The sequence below is a fragment of the Eurypyga helias genome, unplaced genomic scaffold (genome assembly GCF_000690775.1).
Source record: "Eurypyga helias isolate BGI_N326 unplaced genomic scaffold, ASM69077v1 scaffold12139, whole genome shotgun sequence".
In the NCBI taxonomy this organism is placed as follows: Eukaryota; Metazoa; Chordata; class Aves; order Eurypygiformes; family Eurypygidae; genus Eurypyga; species Eurypyga helias.
The window spans coordinates 26,345-45,231 of NW_010271481.1; the positions used below are offsets into that span (position 1 = coordinate 26,345).

General features: G+C 41.3%; 1 protein-coding gene across 1 annotated transcript in view; it reads right to left on the minus strand.

The window, feature by feature from the left end:
- SEC14L1 (SEC14-like 1 (S. cerevisiae)) overlaps window positions 1–17,584 on the minus strand; it is a 39,664-nt gene extending 22,080 nt beyond the window's left edge. The window contains exon 1 of the mRNA XM_010158839.1: window positions 17,522–17,584. Coding sequence (XP_010157141.1) covers window positions 17,522–17,584 — 63 coding nt within the window. The remainder of the gene's footprint in view (window positions 1–17,521) is intronic.
- Between the last annotated feature and the right edge of the window lie 1,303 nt (window positions 17,585–18,887).

Genomic DNA, 18,887 nt, shown 5'->3' on the forward strand with positions numbered 1-18,887 from the left:
TACTTGACAAATAATTAATACTTTAACCAACCTTATCTTTCACTTGGTTGTAAATCTTGCCCCAGTCTATGCCTTCAAAATATGACTAGTCAGATTTTTGAGGTACTGGGATGGCGACCCAATGCACAACTGGTATTTGTAGAAGTGGGTATTAGATGCAAGACGACCTTCCTTACTATTTATATTAGCAGAGAACACTTTTTTCCCTTTTAAAAATAAAGTCAGAGTTTAATCTTTCCCTTGCAATTTCTACAAAAAAAAAGTGTAAAAAAATCAAAATAGAACTAGAACACAATATGCTCCGCCAAAGCTGTTCCAGCAAGATTCACCAATGGTTACTTGCTGGCCATCACAGCAAGGTCAACAAACAATGTTTGCATAATGACGTGTTCCTGAACTGGATTTAGGCAATGAGAAAGTACATCAGTAAATACCTTGTGTGGAAGCCCTTTGTCTGAATTAAAAAATTATAATCCTTCCCCTGAATGAGAGCTACTTCAAAGATTTTAAAAAAAAAAAAATCAAGGCAAATTAAACAGGCAGGGAGCATCCATTAAAAAAAGGAAGGTTCTGTGTTTGATCTTGTTTTGTTAAAAAAAAGAAACCAAATCCCAATGCCCCACATACGATTATACCTTCATTTTAATAAATTAATTTTGGAAGGGGGAAAAACCCTTCCACTCTCTGAATAGCAGAGCTGCACAGAAGAGGAAAAGCCAGCCTTTACAAACTGAGCTGTGCTGGAGAAGGGTGTGAAGAGCAGAGAAGTGGCAGAACAGTCGATCTAACAGCCAGGCAGATGGCTCTGAGGAGACAGCTGCATCATGCTGTGCGGCGTATTCCAGCGAGCCTCTCCAGATGGGAGCTGACATTCACCTGGCAAACCGAGTACCTCCTTACCCTAACCTACAGAGGAAACAGACTGTGCAACAGCTCTCCTTCTCCCTCGTCACACCTGACCATGCTGGCAACTGCATCCTGATCTTATTTTACTTTGTCCCTCTTCTACCCACCCTCCATTACAGTCCAAAATTCATTTTACCCTGTTGTGGCATGAGGCACTCAGGAACAGATTATATTGCCTTCACCCTCCATTCCCTCATTCGAGATAAAGTTTGGCCTCTTAAGTATTAGTGATGACTAGTAAGTATACCCGTGATAGAAGAAATAACCATTTTATAAGTCACACAGAAAAATCAATAGGACCCATCAGTATCAGCAAGACAAGCATTCTGCCTCCTTTTAGAGACTAAACCATTCTTGTTTACTACACCAAGTGTATAAATTGTTTCTGACCCAGGACTTCCTGACTAAATGATGATTAGTGTATTTGGAGTGTGAGCTTACAGCACCAGGAACAAGCAGTACCTGTACTGTTCATATACAGTCTACCAAAGCAAAGCATTCCCAAAATGACCCAAACTGCTTCTACTTTGCAGAAATACACAGTGGCTTTAAAGTTTCTAAACAATGGAGCAAGTGTGAAATTTTCATGAAGGGGGCTGTTTTACAAAATTATGCATCAAACCCTTGAATTACAATAGCTTTTTACTTTTGGTATTTTCATTTTTTTAATATAGACCTCACAAATACACATTATTATACAAATCGTGAGACAAGTGCTAACAAGAATCTACTCTGTACAGATTCTGTCCATGACTTCTAATTGAAAGCTAATTAATTTCTCAAAGAGTGAGAAAAACAAATCTCAGATGTTTTCCAGTGCGGTGAGCAGAGCTTTCAGGTAGAGTACCTGGGCAGAAAAATAGCCAGTGCTTCAAGAATTTATTGCAGCACGATATTCAGATTCTTATAATTCAGTATTTACAACACTGCACTGAAGTGGTGCTCAAATTTATAACTCAGGTCTACGCCTCGTATTCAGATGACCAAGGGCCCAACTAATTCGAGGGAGACTAACACACTGAGTCAGTCATGACCATGTAGATGTTACTGGATCCTGCACAGGTCTACTTCTGTGCTTCCAACGCCCACAGGTGTTAACCTATTCTCCAAGCAGCCCGTAGGACCCTAGAGAAACCATCCCACTACCACCACCAGGATTCCACTTGATGTTGTTAAGAGTATGAAGTGCTAAGATGAGTTGCTGTTTACACTATCCTTGTCTCTAGAAAAACATCCAAAACCAGTAAATTGAGCTTTCTCAGCTCACCTCTCCTCCTGTGGAATGGAAATGAAGCTCCTGAGAAATTCTCCAGGAGCTGAGGGAAATGAAACCATTTATAAGCAGAGGCGGACAAGAAAACATTTCCTACAGAATTCACCAAGGCTGTTAAATTCTTGCCACCAACAGTTCCTCTGTCACTCAGGAGTTCTCTGCATGGAAGTTTTATTAGGTGTACAGAAGAGCACAATCTACTACCCCATGTCTTCTTTTGATGCTCACAATTGTTTAAAGGGGTCATCTTGACTCAATCAGGTTTCATTGAAAAGGATTTCAGACCCTGCTCTGCCACAAATGACCCACTTACACCTTGCAAACATCTACACAGAAAGAGAAAGGGAGGATGGGAAGAAAGATTTATTCCCATACATTTAAATTTATCCCTTAGCTTAATTATATAAAGCCTTACATTTCAGTAATTAGTATGACAGAGAGCAGAACTGTTCCACCCATTTTTCCATCTAGCTGTATGAGAATCCCATAGTACTCTCAAGCTAAGTTAGTATCCAGTTGTGTTTCTTTCACATTTTAAATATACCCTATTCCTAGAGAGTTATGAACACAGCTAATGAAAATCTGTTAAAATCATCTTGTGGATGTCACCACAGAATAAACAGTACATATTTGTCCTACCAAATAGATTAACAGGCCTACCACATGTAAAGCAGGCACAGCAATTTGCTGCTGCCATCCTAGAACCACAGGGAGAAAGCTTCTGACCTTCACATCCATTCTGCAAATTCCTGAAACAGAAAGCCTCCGAAAGCAACGAGGCCACTGCCAACCACCATTAGAGTAACCCAGTATACAGACTGAACTCAAATTCAATAGCTGCCTCATAATGTTGGATGAAGAGCTTTGATTAGGAAAATTAAAACTCTCTATGCAATCAGGAAACAGCACACAAGCTGTTCTTGTGCTTTAACTCAAGTTATTCTAGCCAAGACTATAAAAATTTAGAAACAATTTTCTGTTTGTTTCTGAATCACCACCACTCCGAACACCTCTTACCCCCCGGCACCCAGAACATGCACGAGATGTAAACAGGGGAAACAAAACAACCTTTCAGAACAGAGACCCTGTGGCTTTTGACAAGGAACAAAGCTCTATTACACAGAATAGCAAGTATCAACGCGGATCTCCATGCAGCTCCGCAGACAGTCCAGCTACTTCACACTGACTTATCTGAAGTCCTCTGCAGTGTAAGAGGAAGAGATTCATGTTTAGTTTCAGGCATAGCAATGGTTTATACACACCGCCGACCACAAAAAACCTGAACCACCACTGAAATGGTGTTATAAATAAAACTGCATGCTCAGCAGATTGCAGCTGGAGTGCTGCTTATACCACCCTGGGTTTCTGACAACAGGACCTTTCATGTGTGAACACGGCTCAAAGCACCTTCAAGTGAATGCACCGGCACTGACACACAAATATTGGCATTTCTGTTCCTCTCTGTAGTTCAGGCAGCATTTCCACGGTTACAGCGTTGATCACTAGTGGCCTTAAGTACATTCCAAATGCCTAGTTTAGCATTTTAAACAGCCCTAATAACTACCTAACAGGCCAGTTGGTAAACTGCCTTTGAGTCCCTCCAAGGTGTAATGCTCTCCCAAATACGCCACAGTGACGCCTGAACGCTTAGCAAGCACGCCGTTCCCTGCATCACCCCGGTTGGTTGTAAAAGCAGTCACTGAAACCAGGCAGATCTTCAGCCGTCTCATCACACCATCCGCATCATATGCCAAAACTCTGGTGCCCATCTGAAAAATAGGTTTGTCTTGCTTGTGCTTAAACTTCTTTCCTTTGAGGCCACCACGTGGGGATAGTACCAAGAGTCCTACTGAAAAAAATATCCTTACTGCACAAAACGTTACCCTAAACCGTGAGCACCTTGGGATATTATCTCAGCTGTCAATCACTGTATAAAGCATGCCTTTTGGTAGCATGAGAATGCTACTAAAGAATGTTTCTACCAAACCAGAGAATGTTTTGGAGAAATTCATTCATTGACTAGATAAAGATTATGCATATTGGTATCACATTCGTTAACAGGGTTTAGAACTAATTATCTTCTACTGATACTAAAAGTTATAGAAGACATCAAACCCAACCTCAAGATGACAGTAACAATTTAGAGGGGAAAAAAAAATCCCTTTTATTTATAATTTAAAAAGTTTACACACATTTCAGCGTTTTAGTTTACATTCTCAGTGAACCAAGGAAGTGCTCATTTTTCTACTAGCATACAAACCAGAAGTCAAAAGGATTTCACAGACAGCTTATTCATCCATTTAGATAGCACCTACAACTAAATATGAGCAAAACTCTAAGGTTATCCAAGGAAAGCTTTTTACAAGGGCCTGTAGTGACAGGACAAGGGGTAACAGGTTTAAATTGAAAGCAGGGAGACTGAGATTAGGTATCAGGAAGAAATTCCTCATGGAGAAGGTGGGGAGGCACTGGGACAGGTTGCCCAGAGAAGCTGTGGATGCCCCATCCCTGGAAGTGTTCAAGGCCAGGCTGGATGAGGCTTGGAGCAACCTGGTCTAGTGGAAGGTGTCCCTACCCGTGGATGATCTTTAAGCTCCCTTCCAACTCAAACCAGTCTGTGATTCTATGAAATACTTGGTAACATATATTCATAAAGCATTCTTGACAAATTTGAGTTATACTAAAAAAAGTGTGTTTAAGACTGCCCAAAACTAAAAGCAAGATGGGGATAGGTGAAAAGGCAAAAAGCAGGAACAAGGAGTTATTGGAGGACAGGAAAGTCTGAACCAAACTTCCTCTATATTGAAGCATAAATGTGTAGGCTACAGAGCTAGTGAAACTCAGGCTCAGCATCCAGTGTTTTCAAACATGAATAAAGTTATTTTAATATTCCAATATTTCATTAAAATAATTTATAAATAAAGCAGGAGATTCAAACCAGGCTATGAAGCAACCTTCCAGATAAGTGGAATTTCACTGGTAATTCACTGCTGAGTTATGCAACTGTGGTAACCAACTTCCCAGACCCAGCAAAGAGCTTCTGCTTTCCTGCACAAGAAATAGCCAGACACAGAAGCCTCTGTTCTCCTGAGGAACGTGACCAGTCGAGCCACCGACATTGGCTTTTTTTCCTATGCAGATCACTACTTCAGCCCCCACAGTATACCCTTGCTGCAGGAATAACATTCAGCCGCTGGGCAGTTTCATTTCAGAAGAAACTAGCTAAATTAGTGGCCTGACCATTGCATACAGCTGCGTGTAGTGATACTGGAAGTGGGCAGGCTCTTAACCACCTAAGAATCATTTTGCTACACGCAGAAACACAGTGTTCTTCCAGATAAAACAAACTCTTCAATGGTTTAATGAAACTTGAATAAAGTTTGTGGTGGTAAAAGTATACTGATTGAGCTGGCAGAACAGTTTGGGGATCAAGAGTCTCACCTGAAGACAAGGGCTAACAGTCCATCTTTTATCTGTAAAAAATGATCATTAATAACCACAGGCATGCTCCAACAGTACTTTAATTGTTTAATTATCTTGAAAACAGATAGAAGTAACCTGTGGTTTGCTTAAATACATTGGAACAGCTGGAACTGTGTAATATTTGATTCTGTGGGAGCCTGAATGTCCATCTTGAGAGAACAAGTGAATGACCAGGGTGGAGAAAATGGATAGCCACTGTAAGAATTTAAGAGTTACACCTGATCAACTCCCAGACACTCACAAGAGGATCATTCATTCTTTACCTCCCTTCAAGAATTCCAGAGACCCCTGAAGAGCCCAAGGCATAGTGACACTCCACTGAAGAGTGAGCGAGGATAACTTCAATCGCAGCCTCTGCACAGTCCTGAGACACGAATCTCTAAAATGAGAAGCTAAAAGAGAGAAGTTGGGAAAGTACCACTCCGTGCCCAAGAAAAAAGTTTAAGGACAGAAAACCCAAACATGCAGAATGTAAATAAAAATTTTAATCTTCCTTCCCTTTGGAGTAAGCTGGGAAAACCCCATCACGCAGGTCAGGCTGGCTTGTGACTGGAAGACCAATACCAAACTGCTGGTTAGGAAAAGACCAACTGACATAGCTTTGGCCTAGGTAGAAGGTGGAACGTCAAGGACAGCCCTTAGAACCGTTCTGCTCTAAGGTGCTATTCAGTATACACAGACCTTAGTAGGCTTAGTGGTGGCAACAGCGCTATCAGATTGACTTGCAATTTTACTTTACCTTGTTTATATTAAATGCACATGCAAGACTATTCTACAGAGAAAACAAGCATTCATTCCGCACATGTTCCAAGCAAGACAGATGGAAATCAGTTCTGGCCCAAAAGCCACATAGCATTGAGCACAACACTTTGACAGAACATGCCCTAGTAGTTTCTAGGATATGAAACTTGGCTTACAACCCCAGTTGCACAGGACACGACTGTTTTGACTCAAGGTTAAAAGTACTATGGAGAACAGGCTGACCTCCAAAAAAGCATCAGAGTAAAGGCTGGCAACAGGCCAGTGAAAGCTTAAATGCTTGGAGACCAACATGTGATTACTGTGGAATGTGACCTATTCTCAAGCATTTCCTATTTTTCTGCAACAATGGCAATATATAAACCTTTATACAATACAGGAACATACATTTCTTTGAAATTTAAGACACACACATCCAAAAGACTGTAAACCATTAAACTTGTCGTACCATTGCTTGTAAATAACCATTACTTGCCTCACAGAAGCCGAGCAATGACAACCATGTCCTACATTGCTAACAGGCATCTCAAATGCACAGGATACTGCCACAGTGAAAGCAGAATTTGGTATTTAGCTTCCCCATTCCTTTCCATTTAACAAAATTGCATGTCTGGTGCCTCTGCAGTCAGCTGTACTTTAAAATTCAGCTTCAATCCTACCATGTCCACAGAGGACCTATTTTTGGAATAGTCAAATATTCCTCACTGCTCCATTCTTAAGTTTTGCTTTTGAGACTTACAACTAGTATTTGTCGCTTTTTGGTGTTACAATCACTGACACTTTCAATAAGCAGGTCAGTTAAAACATGTTTAACATCTGGAATATGTTAGGGTATTTTGAATAAAATTATTACTGTGTAGACAAAATCTAATTTATGACTGGAGGCGGAAAGGATGACTACAGCATTGCTACAGTATAGGCTCAGAATTCCTCATTAAACCATTGTCTGAAAGGTTAGACCTGTACTACCACAAAGAACAAAGTCTCCCTGATCTCCATCCAGATCAACCCCCCCATCACAGGAAGGTTCAGTGAAACAGGTTTGACTTCATTGTCTCAGACTGCACCCACCAGATTTTAATTTGACCCAGAGGCAATTGGCCTCTAAGCACTTGCAAGAGTGACTTCACACTACCAAGAGTATAATCCGTACAAAGCAAGCTTTGCCAAAAGGGCAGAATTCAAGATGAGTTGCATGGCTCAACCATAAAGGTCTCGGTTTGGCTTCTGGACCAGCAAGATATCTTCCAGGTAGACAGCAGCTGTAGTCTATTAAGCAAACCAATTAAAATGTATTAAGTACATCAATTACATCTTGACCTTTCACTAATGTCAGTGGCACATCAGTAAAATGCAGCATGATAGGGTCAGGGGCCTACAGACAATTTGCCTTAAAGTTAAATGTAACACTTGAAAAGAAAAATCTTAACCTTACATGTCTGCTGTATCAGGAGATGCCTCAAAAAGGGTAGAAATCGAGGGAAGATCAACAGTACAGAACCACAGTGGTTCCTCATAGGGAATCAAACTATTAAACAGACTAAGACTCATCACCATGAAAAATAATAATTTAAGACCTGAGGGAGATGTCTTACAGATCTAACAGGCCAAGCACCTCCAAGGATGTGAGTAGAGTTTTACTGACTCTTCCAACACAAGGAGCAGGTGGTGTGAAGCTGAGCGAGAAGGAGCGAGGCTCTAAATAAAGGATACACCTCTTGACAGAGCGTGTCACGAGGCACAGACTCCTGTTGGAGGGTGTCACAACAGAATTCACTTGGCTCCGGAAAGGAATTGGACAGGCACACAAAAGAAACCACACGCGGTGCTATTACAGGCAACGGGCACGCCCTGGACCAGAAGGGCTGTCAAGACACAGCATTGTAGGGTAGAAGAATATCCCCAGAGTGTTACCAGATGTTTATACCACTCTTACCCTCTTCCCTCGGACAGGGCCAAATACCAAGCACACTCGGTAGACAGGCGTCATGGTGCAATTCAGCACTGTGGTTCTCATTAAGAGAACACAATCCTTTTCTCCGCATCCAAACACATTAAGATACCAGCAGCTGGGTAATAAATACCACTGCTAGATGCCTCAGTGGCATGTTAAGGTGGTACAACTCCTGCACCGCTGAATCTGCTCCCCAGTAAAACACACAGATACCGCCCAGCTTCAGGAGTGAATTAAAAAAAATAAAGACTCCGTGGATTATTTCGGAATGAGTCACATCATAGACCATCAGTTCTTCCCTCTTTACCCTCCTTTACAACAAAGGAAGGCAGACAAACAAAAGGAAGAATCAGTTTAGTCACAGAACAAACAAGTTCAAGTGAAATTGCTTTAAATCCCGTTCATTACACCACCAGTGCTGCACCATGCAGACCATGAAGCACTTCAACAGAAATAAGTAATTTCATAGAGCCGTGAATTCAGTAATGAAGAATTTATCCACGGGGCAACGAATTGCACAGCAAAGAGTTCTGCAAATTAAGTAGTACAATTTACACACCAAATGAAATAGCCAGGAAAATGTCCTCTGGAAAGGATTCCACTGATTGATGTTCCTGAACTGGACTTTTTGTCTGTGGCATTCACATTTTACACTAAATGTAGAGACACAATGCACTCGAGGAAGGAAATGCTCTCATCAGGAAACTAACTGCTCCCCTTCTGTTGTGGCATAAACAAATACAAATGACACATTGCCATCCCAACCATCACCAGAAATACTCATTTTCACAATGCAAGATCTATTATTCTCAAAGCAATGATATAATATCATAGCAGCAGCAGGCAAGGCAGAAAGTTATCAGCCACAGAGAGGCTGAAATGTTAACAAGTTTGCAATGTAGTTTTCTACTGTTACAGATTGATCTGCATATATTCCAAAACCACCTATACTTGAGTTTTGAGAATATAAATAGCCTAAAATATAAACAGTTGTAATTATCCAACAAGTAACCAAATCCCTACATAGATTTAGACATTTTACTTCATAAATCTGACCATGACACTTGAAATGCTAATTTGAGAACCCATACATATGTAATTAAGAATTAAAACAGTTTAAATAAAAATTCATTTATAATACAAAAGAGTAGCTTCTCTTTGCTCCCTCCCATGATCCCTCTTGCTGTCACCAGTTAAAGCTATTAGGTTTCAACTGCTGTACGATATTTTTCTTTTCAAGTCTACTGATACAAGTCCCCAAACCTAATTATCATAGCGTAAAACTAAAGAGGAATCTAAGACAGAAAATATTCAAATCTGAATTATTTGAATATTGAATGAATACATGAATACAAAGCAAGAAAGCCAACCAGTCAGCTCTCATGCTACCCCATGACATCATACAAAATACTTCTTTTCCATTAAATTTTAGTTTTTCTAAGGTAAGGACAGATTCCCCATCATGCCAAAGCAACTCACAGAATCCACAACTCCAAGCCATTAAGCACAATTTGCACATACTCTGCACTGCTAAGGAATACCAGGCCTGCAGCCTGCTGAATCAAGTTTCTAATGGACCCTTCATTTACTGCTACAGCAATTGGCTTCCACATTTTTCAAACTGCGGATCCCTAATCATTTCCCCATGGAATCAAGGGCTCCTGCAGTGCAACATGTACTGACAAATGCCCTGCCGACTTGCTCTCTTGTTGCCAGCCACCATCAGCTCACTAACACCACAGGAGGAGATGAGCACCTGCCCCCAGAGGTGCTCATCTGCCTTAAGTGAGCCTGGTGAGGAAATCAGGCTGACAAGGTATTTATTTTCCATTTTTCCAAGACAACTTTTGACCAGTCTGTCCCCCTAAACTGGCTTGCTGAAGAATTTGTTGCTTGCTTGCAAAGACAAGAGTGAGGTGGAACACCGACTTAGCTATAATGGGAAACCACATACTCAGTTACGTCTCCCTGACCCTTAGAAGAGAGAGCGCATGAACCACAAGCTGAAAACCTCTGTGGATTGGGCAGAAATCGGGATGACTTCAGCAGAAGCAATGCAGAGAAAAGCCAGGGCCTTGGGACCTAATCTCAGATTTTGATGGCTCACTGCTTGCTTGTACTTTTGGCAGCGCTGCCCCATGCTGCAGTGGAGTCCGAACAATGCCAAGCCAGCCTTGTCACCATCGTATCTCCCACCAGCATGAGCTCTTGGTGTGATCGTCACCTCAAGCATCACTGATGGATTACAAGTGAAATAAGCTGCATGCCAACTGACTGTAACAAAACATAATTAGTAAATTACCTGTAATGGGCCCTACTTAACATTTTAAGTGAGCTGCTACTGACCTGTCCTAAGGATATCACAAAAATGAGAGAGTTAATAATTCAGCTTAACAGCTTAGAGACATACACACTCATTTTTAAACTACACGAAAAATTGGAAGACAAATTCACTTGGGAGAAAAGAGAGCATTTAAGACTAACCTGTAATTAATTTTAACTTGAGCTAATTAACAAATTTCCTTGCAGATTCTCAGAAGATTCATTCCATATTCAGAAAGCAACAGTTAAGATCACATCACCGCCCTCCTTCCAGAAACATACTGAATTCGAACCAAGCGCAAAGCCAACCCAACCTTGGCAACGAAAAGCCACAATGAATACCGCTCAATTCCATGTTCCAAAATCTGGGCTCTGACTGGGCATTATGGAAAGCCTTCAGGGGCTGCTTCCAGGCCCTCAGGCTCTCCCTCTTCCATGGCACGCTCGTTTCCTAGACGCACAGCAGCTCAACCATTCTGCTGTAAGCCGCCAGCCAGAGCTCTGCAGGAACAGGAAGCCCAGATTGCTCACGGTGCACGTAACTGGCCATACCATAGGGAAACACCGCATTCTACGCCTGCAGCCGTCAGCTCTGATCAAGCAACCTCCGGCTCCTCATTGGACATGGGTTTAGAACGAACAAAAAAAATACACCGTGTCTTTCCCACAGGGTTTTGAAGGCTTTTACATGTGCTTTGTAACGGCTACCCACACGACCGTGAGGTTACACCTCTCCCAGGTCGTACCTGTGGTATCACGGGCTTTTAGGACTCTGTAGAACGTGTGAAAACGTCCTTTCTACAAGGTTCCTGTGTTTAACCTCGAGATTTTTAATTCAAAGGCAACATCAAGAGATCCTAGAGCAGCACTGTGCACCAGTCTCAGAGGCAGAACACCTGCAAAGGGTGAAAAGCTGAGAGTGCTTTCAGAACAAAGCAACCAGAACTGTTCAATGCGTATTTTTCTCCTACTGACACCTTCCAGAGTTTGACAGTAGTGGTGGTTTAGGCTTTCAAGTGTAACAGACTTGTTAAAAAAACCCTGCCTAGAAGCATTTGGCGAACAGGAGAACTGTCAGCTGTCAGCTGCAGTCAGGTCGTGTTTGCTCACAGAAAACAGGAAGCAGCTAGCCATGGAAATACTCAGCACGCCACGGAACAACACATACATCCCACAGTAAGTGGGCTGCTAGGGCTGCTTTTTCCCTAGCACCCAACTCTTAGTTTGTTGACCAAGCAAGTGGCCAAAAATTCACTTGTTCTTACAACGTGTGCTAACAGAAGAGACCATCGACAACATAAACCAGCAGTTCAACTGCAGACACTTAATAAAAAATAAGAAAACCCATACAAGGCACTGTTCCACCACAGTTTTACCGAGGCATTTCCAACAGTAAATAAGCCTGAATTTTCAACAAAGGTGGGAAGCAAGCTGATGAGTCTGGGAGTCATACAACAGAAGGGAGAACCACTGAGCAGTTCTGGGAGTGGACACTCACTTTGCTCCCGTGCCGAGGAGTTAAGCATCCAAGACACATCCTCGAGAAGGCGCACCGCAGAACGGGAATAAATTGTTTCTCTATACATTTAAAGCCTACTTCGTGCTTTCAAAAGCACTTGGAGAACAGCCTCCTTTGTCTCACCAGCCTCTCAGCCCCTCTTCACATGACGTGTAGAATGCATTTTTTCCGAGAAAAAGAGTCTACAAGGACTAAAAGCCGTAGGAATGTATGAGCTGGTGTGGGACTTGGTACATAGTTATTTTTTCTAAATGACATTTTAAAGCAATAACCTTTAAAATGAAAAGACGATGCACTGCCTGATCAGGCGACTCATTACAATCTAGATCAAGGGATTATACTTTGATTTGTCAATCTAAAAAAAAAAAACCCAACATAATTTTTTTTCTAATCTACTCTATCATTGAAGCTTATTTATGCCAGCTACAATCTTATTACTTTCCTGTAATTTAGGGATACTTTAAATCATGGAGATTTGCCTTAAACACTGGGGTTTTTTCAGATCTATAAAACCACATAAAGCCAGTCAGGCTGTTGTCCAAAACCAGCAAATTTGAACCATTAAAATTACAATATAATCAAAAGGACACTACACATTCTTAAGATTCACGTTTCAGATACTTTGGCTATTTTAGCAGAACAAAGGAAAAACGTGAGAACAATTTTTTTTTACAAGTTTCTGATGAGAACACATAGTTTGTAAGGAAACAGTTTTCAGCCTCAAAGCAGTGCAAGATTAATTACTATTTGATTTTAAAGTAAAAATCAAGTGTGTTCTTTCCACAACCGTCAGCTCTGACATTGATGACTATTTACCTACAGACCTCCCCGTCGCTTGGCACCAGCGGAAGCCAACAAATGCCAGGAACTGGAACAAAGTGGAAACATAGGCATTCAAAAGACTGCAAAATACCTTGGAAAGTCTGTCTCAGGCAGATCTGAAAATCTTACTTTTCAGAAGCCATATGTTCTGAAAGTCTCCATTAACTTGACTAAACAGGACAGGTTGAGAACACACTTGTTGTGTTCAATCACGTTACTATTCATATTTATTTCTGAAACGAAGTGATTTGTGGCTGTAAACAGCACATTTTTCTACCTGGGCTGAAGAGCAATACATTTCCCACAGAGCTTCCAGAAATGACAACACAGCCCCTCCGGGTCAATGGTTCAATGTGGTCCTTTGAAAAATCTTACTTATTTTCCATGTGCAAAAATCCCACCCTTGGAATGCCATAGTAGCTGATAATTCATTATTTAAATTAGCTTTGGAAATTAAACTCCAGGGGAATTATCTAATGCATGTCAGAGTGAGCTGTGACTCTCCAAGGTTAATTTTATCCTCACATGTGTTAGGAAAGCTTCAAGTTCTTAGCTGCATTTTAACATTAAGAACTACTTGTTCAGCAAAGTACCTACATTACTTTGAATGTAAACCTCATTAAGCTAATATAAGAAAAAAGTCTCTAATTTTAAAAGTTTTCTAAAAGCAGCTTCTCAGTTTTGTTCCAATATATTTAACCTTGGTAACTTGACAAGTGAGTCAAAGTAAACAGTCACTTTTCCACATTTCAGCTGCTTCCAGCATTACATAAACAGGAGTAAAAAGGCAAGATGCTATTAAGCCTGATGAATAGCTGTGTTCGGGGCTTTTTGTTTGTTTTTTTCTCCCCCTATATATATATATACACATATACACAGAGAATTTTCAAGAAGTTGGTTATGACAGACATGCCACAGGGCAGCCAAGTCGCCATGTCAGCGTTGGTAGCCATCTGGGGAGATCATACTGCCCGTGTTAGGCAGGGTCAACAAAATTACCATCATTTCCAGTCTACGGTTCGTGAATCTTTCCAAGTTCAGGAGAGAGTTTCATTAAAAGATTTGCATCCAGTTCTTACTGTTTTCAAAGTAACTTAGATATTACCTGGAACCACACAACTTGCCAGTAAAATGGAGTCTTCGAAGAAGTTGCTTATATTAGATTTTACACATCTTGCTTTTATTGATAAAGGAAGGCAAGGAGCATGCAGCAGTGGGTCTCCTAGCTAGCTCCCTACACCAGTACTTCACCAGCTCTCGCAGACTTCAGAGAGAAGGGGCTGTGCCTTGACGTATATTGTCACAGAGGTGCAAAAATCATGTCTTGAACCCTGATGTATTTCATGTAGGAGCATAAGAGAAACATTTTCAACACCAATTCAACTTAGTAAAAGAAAGATTTTTAACTGTGTCTATTTTAAAAGTCTTTATATCATAATTGTCTGCAAAACACTTGTCAACCTTGGTTTACATTAATCATAGAATCACAGACTGGTTTGGGTTGGAAGGGACCTTAAAGATCATCCAGTTCCAACCCCCCTGCCATGGGCTGGGACACCTTCCACTAGACCAGGGTGCTCAAAGCCTCATCCAGCCTGGCCCTGGACACTTCCAGGGATGGGGCATCCACAGCTTCTCTGGGCAACCTGTGCCAGTGCCTCCCCACCCTCTCCAGGAAGAACTTCTTCCTGATATCCAATCTAAACCTCCCCACTTTCAATTTAATTTTGGTTTTTTTGTCTTAACATAGCTGCACTCACCCTTCATAGAGAGAACAAAGTTGTCTCAAAATACAGTAGAGCAGCATGAATGGAATGCTGATTATACTTTATTCTCCCTCAAGTACCTCTCTGAAACCCAAGAAAGAAGAAGTTGGCAAAGAGGAAGTTCGTACTGTAAATGACCCATTCTGCAAGTGGCAATCACTCAGCTGCTTGCAGAAAAGAAGAATTTAATGCTGATTTCTCTTTCAGAAAGCTAAATATTAGTTTGACTTAATGAGTTCCAATTTGTAGTTAGAACACACATTATACAGGAAATCTTTACAGTCCACATTGGCTCCATTGACACTGGTGCTCTTCGTTACTCCCCTACAGTATGAATTATCTCCTCAGTTCCACAAAACCCTCAGGGAATGGAGGATGATTTTCCAAGTAATTTTAAAAATTACTTTAAAAATTTAAAAAGTAGTCAGCGCCTTAAGACAAAGACAAGATCCCACTCAACAAAACCAAAGCTAGAAATGGTGATTTTTCTTAGACAGCTCAGCATAAAGAATGCTGCTGCCACACTGACCAAAGGTTTCTGAGAGGCTCTTCACTGACAGGTGAGTGTCTCTGGTGTTTGGGTTTAAACCTCTCTTTGAGGACACATTCTCTCAAACATTGGGTGCATATGGAAGAGAAGTACACCAAAAAAAAAAAAACAAACCAAACAAAAAAAACATTGTTGAAGTTGCTCGCTGGGTAACTTGAAGTCCAGCTGGACTTCGTACATACCAAAATATCTTCCTCGTTTCAGGAAAGCTGCAGTTAAAATAACATTATAGCACTTTTTTGTTGAGAGTATACAACATAGTACTTCCACTTCAGTAAGCTCAAGATTTGACAGAAATATTCCTTCCACAAATACTTCAACTTATGCAATCCCTATTCAACCAAGGGAAAACAGTAAGAAAAGGAATGAAACTATCATATGCTGTTTATATTCTTTAAAACATTTAGCTGTTGGAGGCACTCCTCTGCATACTTCAAAAACTGCACATCCGTTTTTGACAGATCATGACCAGGAAGTTTACACTTTAAAAACCAGAAATATAACAGAAGCGACACGGCAGGAGAAGGATCTTCCCCCAGTGATCGTGTTCTGAACAATTGACAACTCACTGCCCTGACACAGACCAACTAAATCAGATGTATTATCCCTCATCTCAACTTCTAGTCCCGGAGAGAATCCTGTTCAGCTGACTGTTTCTTTTTATAGACATTCTTCTCCTCTTAGTTCACTGTTTTAATTTTTCAACTACTGTTTTCTCCTAGTTGCATATGGAGTATAGCCCCTTTCTTTCCAAAGAGGAGAAGAGATTTTCATGTAAGAAATGACTTAATATTTGTTAAAGATTATTCTTCAAATGTCATCCCCGAGCTACAAAACAGTTTGAGAACTCAGAGTTAATAATTAATAGTCCAAAGTATTTCTAATTACACCCAACAAAGCCTTGTGAGAAATCCTGACGTCAGCATTTTAACTCAAAATACCCTTGAAGAAATAACTTCAGAAGAATTTCTGCCTTCAATTCAACAGCAACTCATCAGTTCAGCAAAGTCAGAGAATTTTGTCCAAGAAACTCATTTTGGCTAAATGATCTAAGAACAAGAACTAGTATACTTCACTGAAGGCCAAAGTCACACACACAATCAAATTTAAATTAGAAGCCACCTGAAGCCTAGCTGTCAGTAAGTGCCATAGGGTCTGAAAAGACCTTCAACATGTCACACTCAGATTCTTCATCACTCACAAAAATACCCACTCTCTGTCTTGAGGTGTTTGCAAGAGTAAGACCTGCACGTGTAATGCGGGAGGCAGTTTCAGGAATAAGATAAAAAGAAACTGAAGTATTCCCTTAGTGATCTAATCCTCTTTTTCCCCTGCAACTGCGAAGGATCACTTCTGTAAGGAGCGCTGCACTCCAAACCATGTTATCTATTTAAGTATTTTCACTATGAACACTATTAAAACTCTCCTCTGAAACCATTAAACACAGTATTTTCAGTAACTGAAACAAAACAATTACCATTTAGATTATTATTTAGTTTTAGTGTTCTTATCAGGTAGAGGCTGACCTGACTGCTCTTTGTAACTCAGAAGAGCCACAGGCAGCTGTGGTTTTGGCTGAATATACTTAAATATTAAATACCTATTTAGGATTTTATTTTCTTTTTTAATTATTATATGTAACATTAGTGCACAAATTACCAACCGTGCACCGAAGAGGCTTTTTGTCCACCCCACCTTTCTCCTTCCCCCTAAAGTATTACCAGTGCGCAGAATGCTTTCTCCTCTTTCGTTCAGACTCACCCTTGCTTTCATGGCTACCTCTCTGCTCTCCAGTTCTGTAAACTCCCTACTGATGAAACGCAGCCACAACAATCTTTTAATCAACGTACTTGACACATTCTCCCACACTAGAATGGATTGATCCCAGTAATCACCTGGAAGTATGTTCGAGCCCACCTCTGCTTGAAATTTAAAATAAATTGATGAACTATATCTCAACTTTGGGAGAAAGGGAGAACAGATTATGCAACAAAAAAAAAAAAAATCCCTCAGGGTAGAGGAGAAACCACCAAAACACACACCTCTCATTGTGTACATTATATCAGACTTGTCTGTTCCACAGTACCTATCAAACGGAGCCCAGTAACTACCCAGCAATACATGGAGCTGTCAAGGAAAAAGGTTACAGCAAAAAATTCGTACTTACAGCCATAATCAACTCAAAAGGGTGTTTATACACCCGTACGGGGGATTGATACTTCTGCACCATAGCTGCAGTTAGCAGGATCAATGCAAACCTGAAAAAGAAAATTTTAAAACCATCTGTCAAACGTGGGAAGCCATTTTCAATCTCTCCTTACAATTAGTCTGTGCAAAATACCAGGCTAGCAATTCCATAGGAAACCCTTCACAGTTCCATAGGAAATCCTTTGCAATTCCTTGACAATTTTTTTTTTTTTTGGGGTGGGGGGGGGAAGAAGTAATAAGGCCCTGAAAACCTATGTATATTTTTGTCAGAAGTGACTTATTTCTTCCAGAGACAACCCCAAATTAGCACATTCTCAGTCTAGTTTTAGTAACAAATCTTCAACAGATTTTATGACTTTGTCTGGAGGGTGAGACTTCCTGCGCCGCTGCCGAGAACCAAACGTTGATACATACCAGCCGAAGGCAGAAAAGCACTGCCCAGTCCCCCAGCACAGCATTACTGGTAGGTCATTTGGAGCTGGGGCTGGTTTAAGAACAAAACCAAACCAAACAGAAACCCGAAACAAAAAAACAGGAGGTTCAAAAATAAACAATGTGTGAGAAACTCTTGTTTTCATAAAGGAAAAAATGGATCACTAATACACTGATATAAAGCATCCTTCATCATTTCCAAATCAAATTCAAGTAAGGCTTTTGGGAGAAAAACTTAAGAGGGAGCTGGGAGGAAAAAAAACCTTCGAGAAACTACAAACATTCCAACACACGGCCAGAAACCCCCCCCTAGCAAAGCAGAGAGGAGCAATTCCAACGGCTTTGTGCCTGCTCTCCCCAGCGAGGTGTTGCACCCGGGCTCTGCTCCGCACAATCACGCCGACGGGAAGAACGACCGGCAGCAGCGCTTGCAGATGAAACCACGGGCCGCTGGCCAGACTCATTTTAGCAATAAATGGGTTTACGACAATAAGCTAGTTTTGTTTTTAACGCGTTCTCACGTTATCGACAGCGCTTCTGGGAAGCGTTATCCACTCCAGCTGCGAAGCCCAGCAGACGGGCACGGCAGCTCCTCGGGCACCAGAAGCAGCCAACAACTGGGGAGTCACAAGAAAGTTCTCCCCACATCCTATTCAAGGGAGGAATTTACCCATGACTACCCTGCATTTGTACAAAAACCCAAACCAACCGAATCAGCAAAAAAAAAACCCAAACCCCAACCCAACCGCAAACCCTCGCTAATCCTGGGACAAGAAGCGTTACACAACAAAGAAACTCAACATTTCTCGCCAGGACAGGGCTGCCTCGCCTGCCTCCCGCCCCGTGCCCCTTCCAGGCCGGCAGCCGGCGGACACGGGTGACAGCCCCACGGC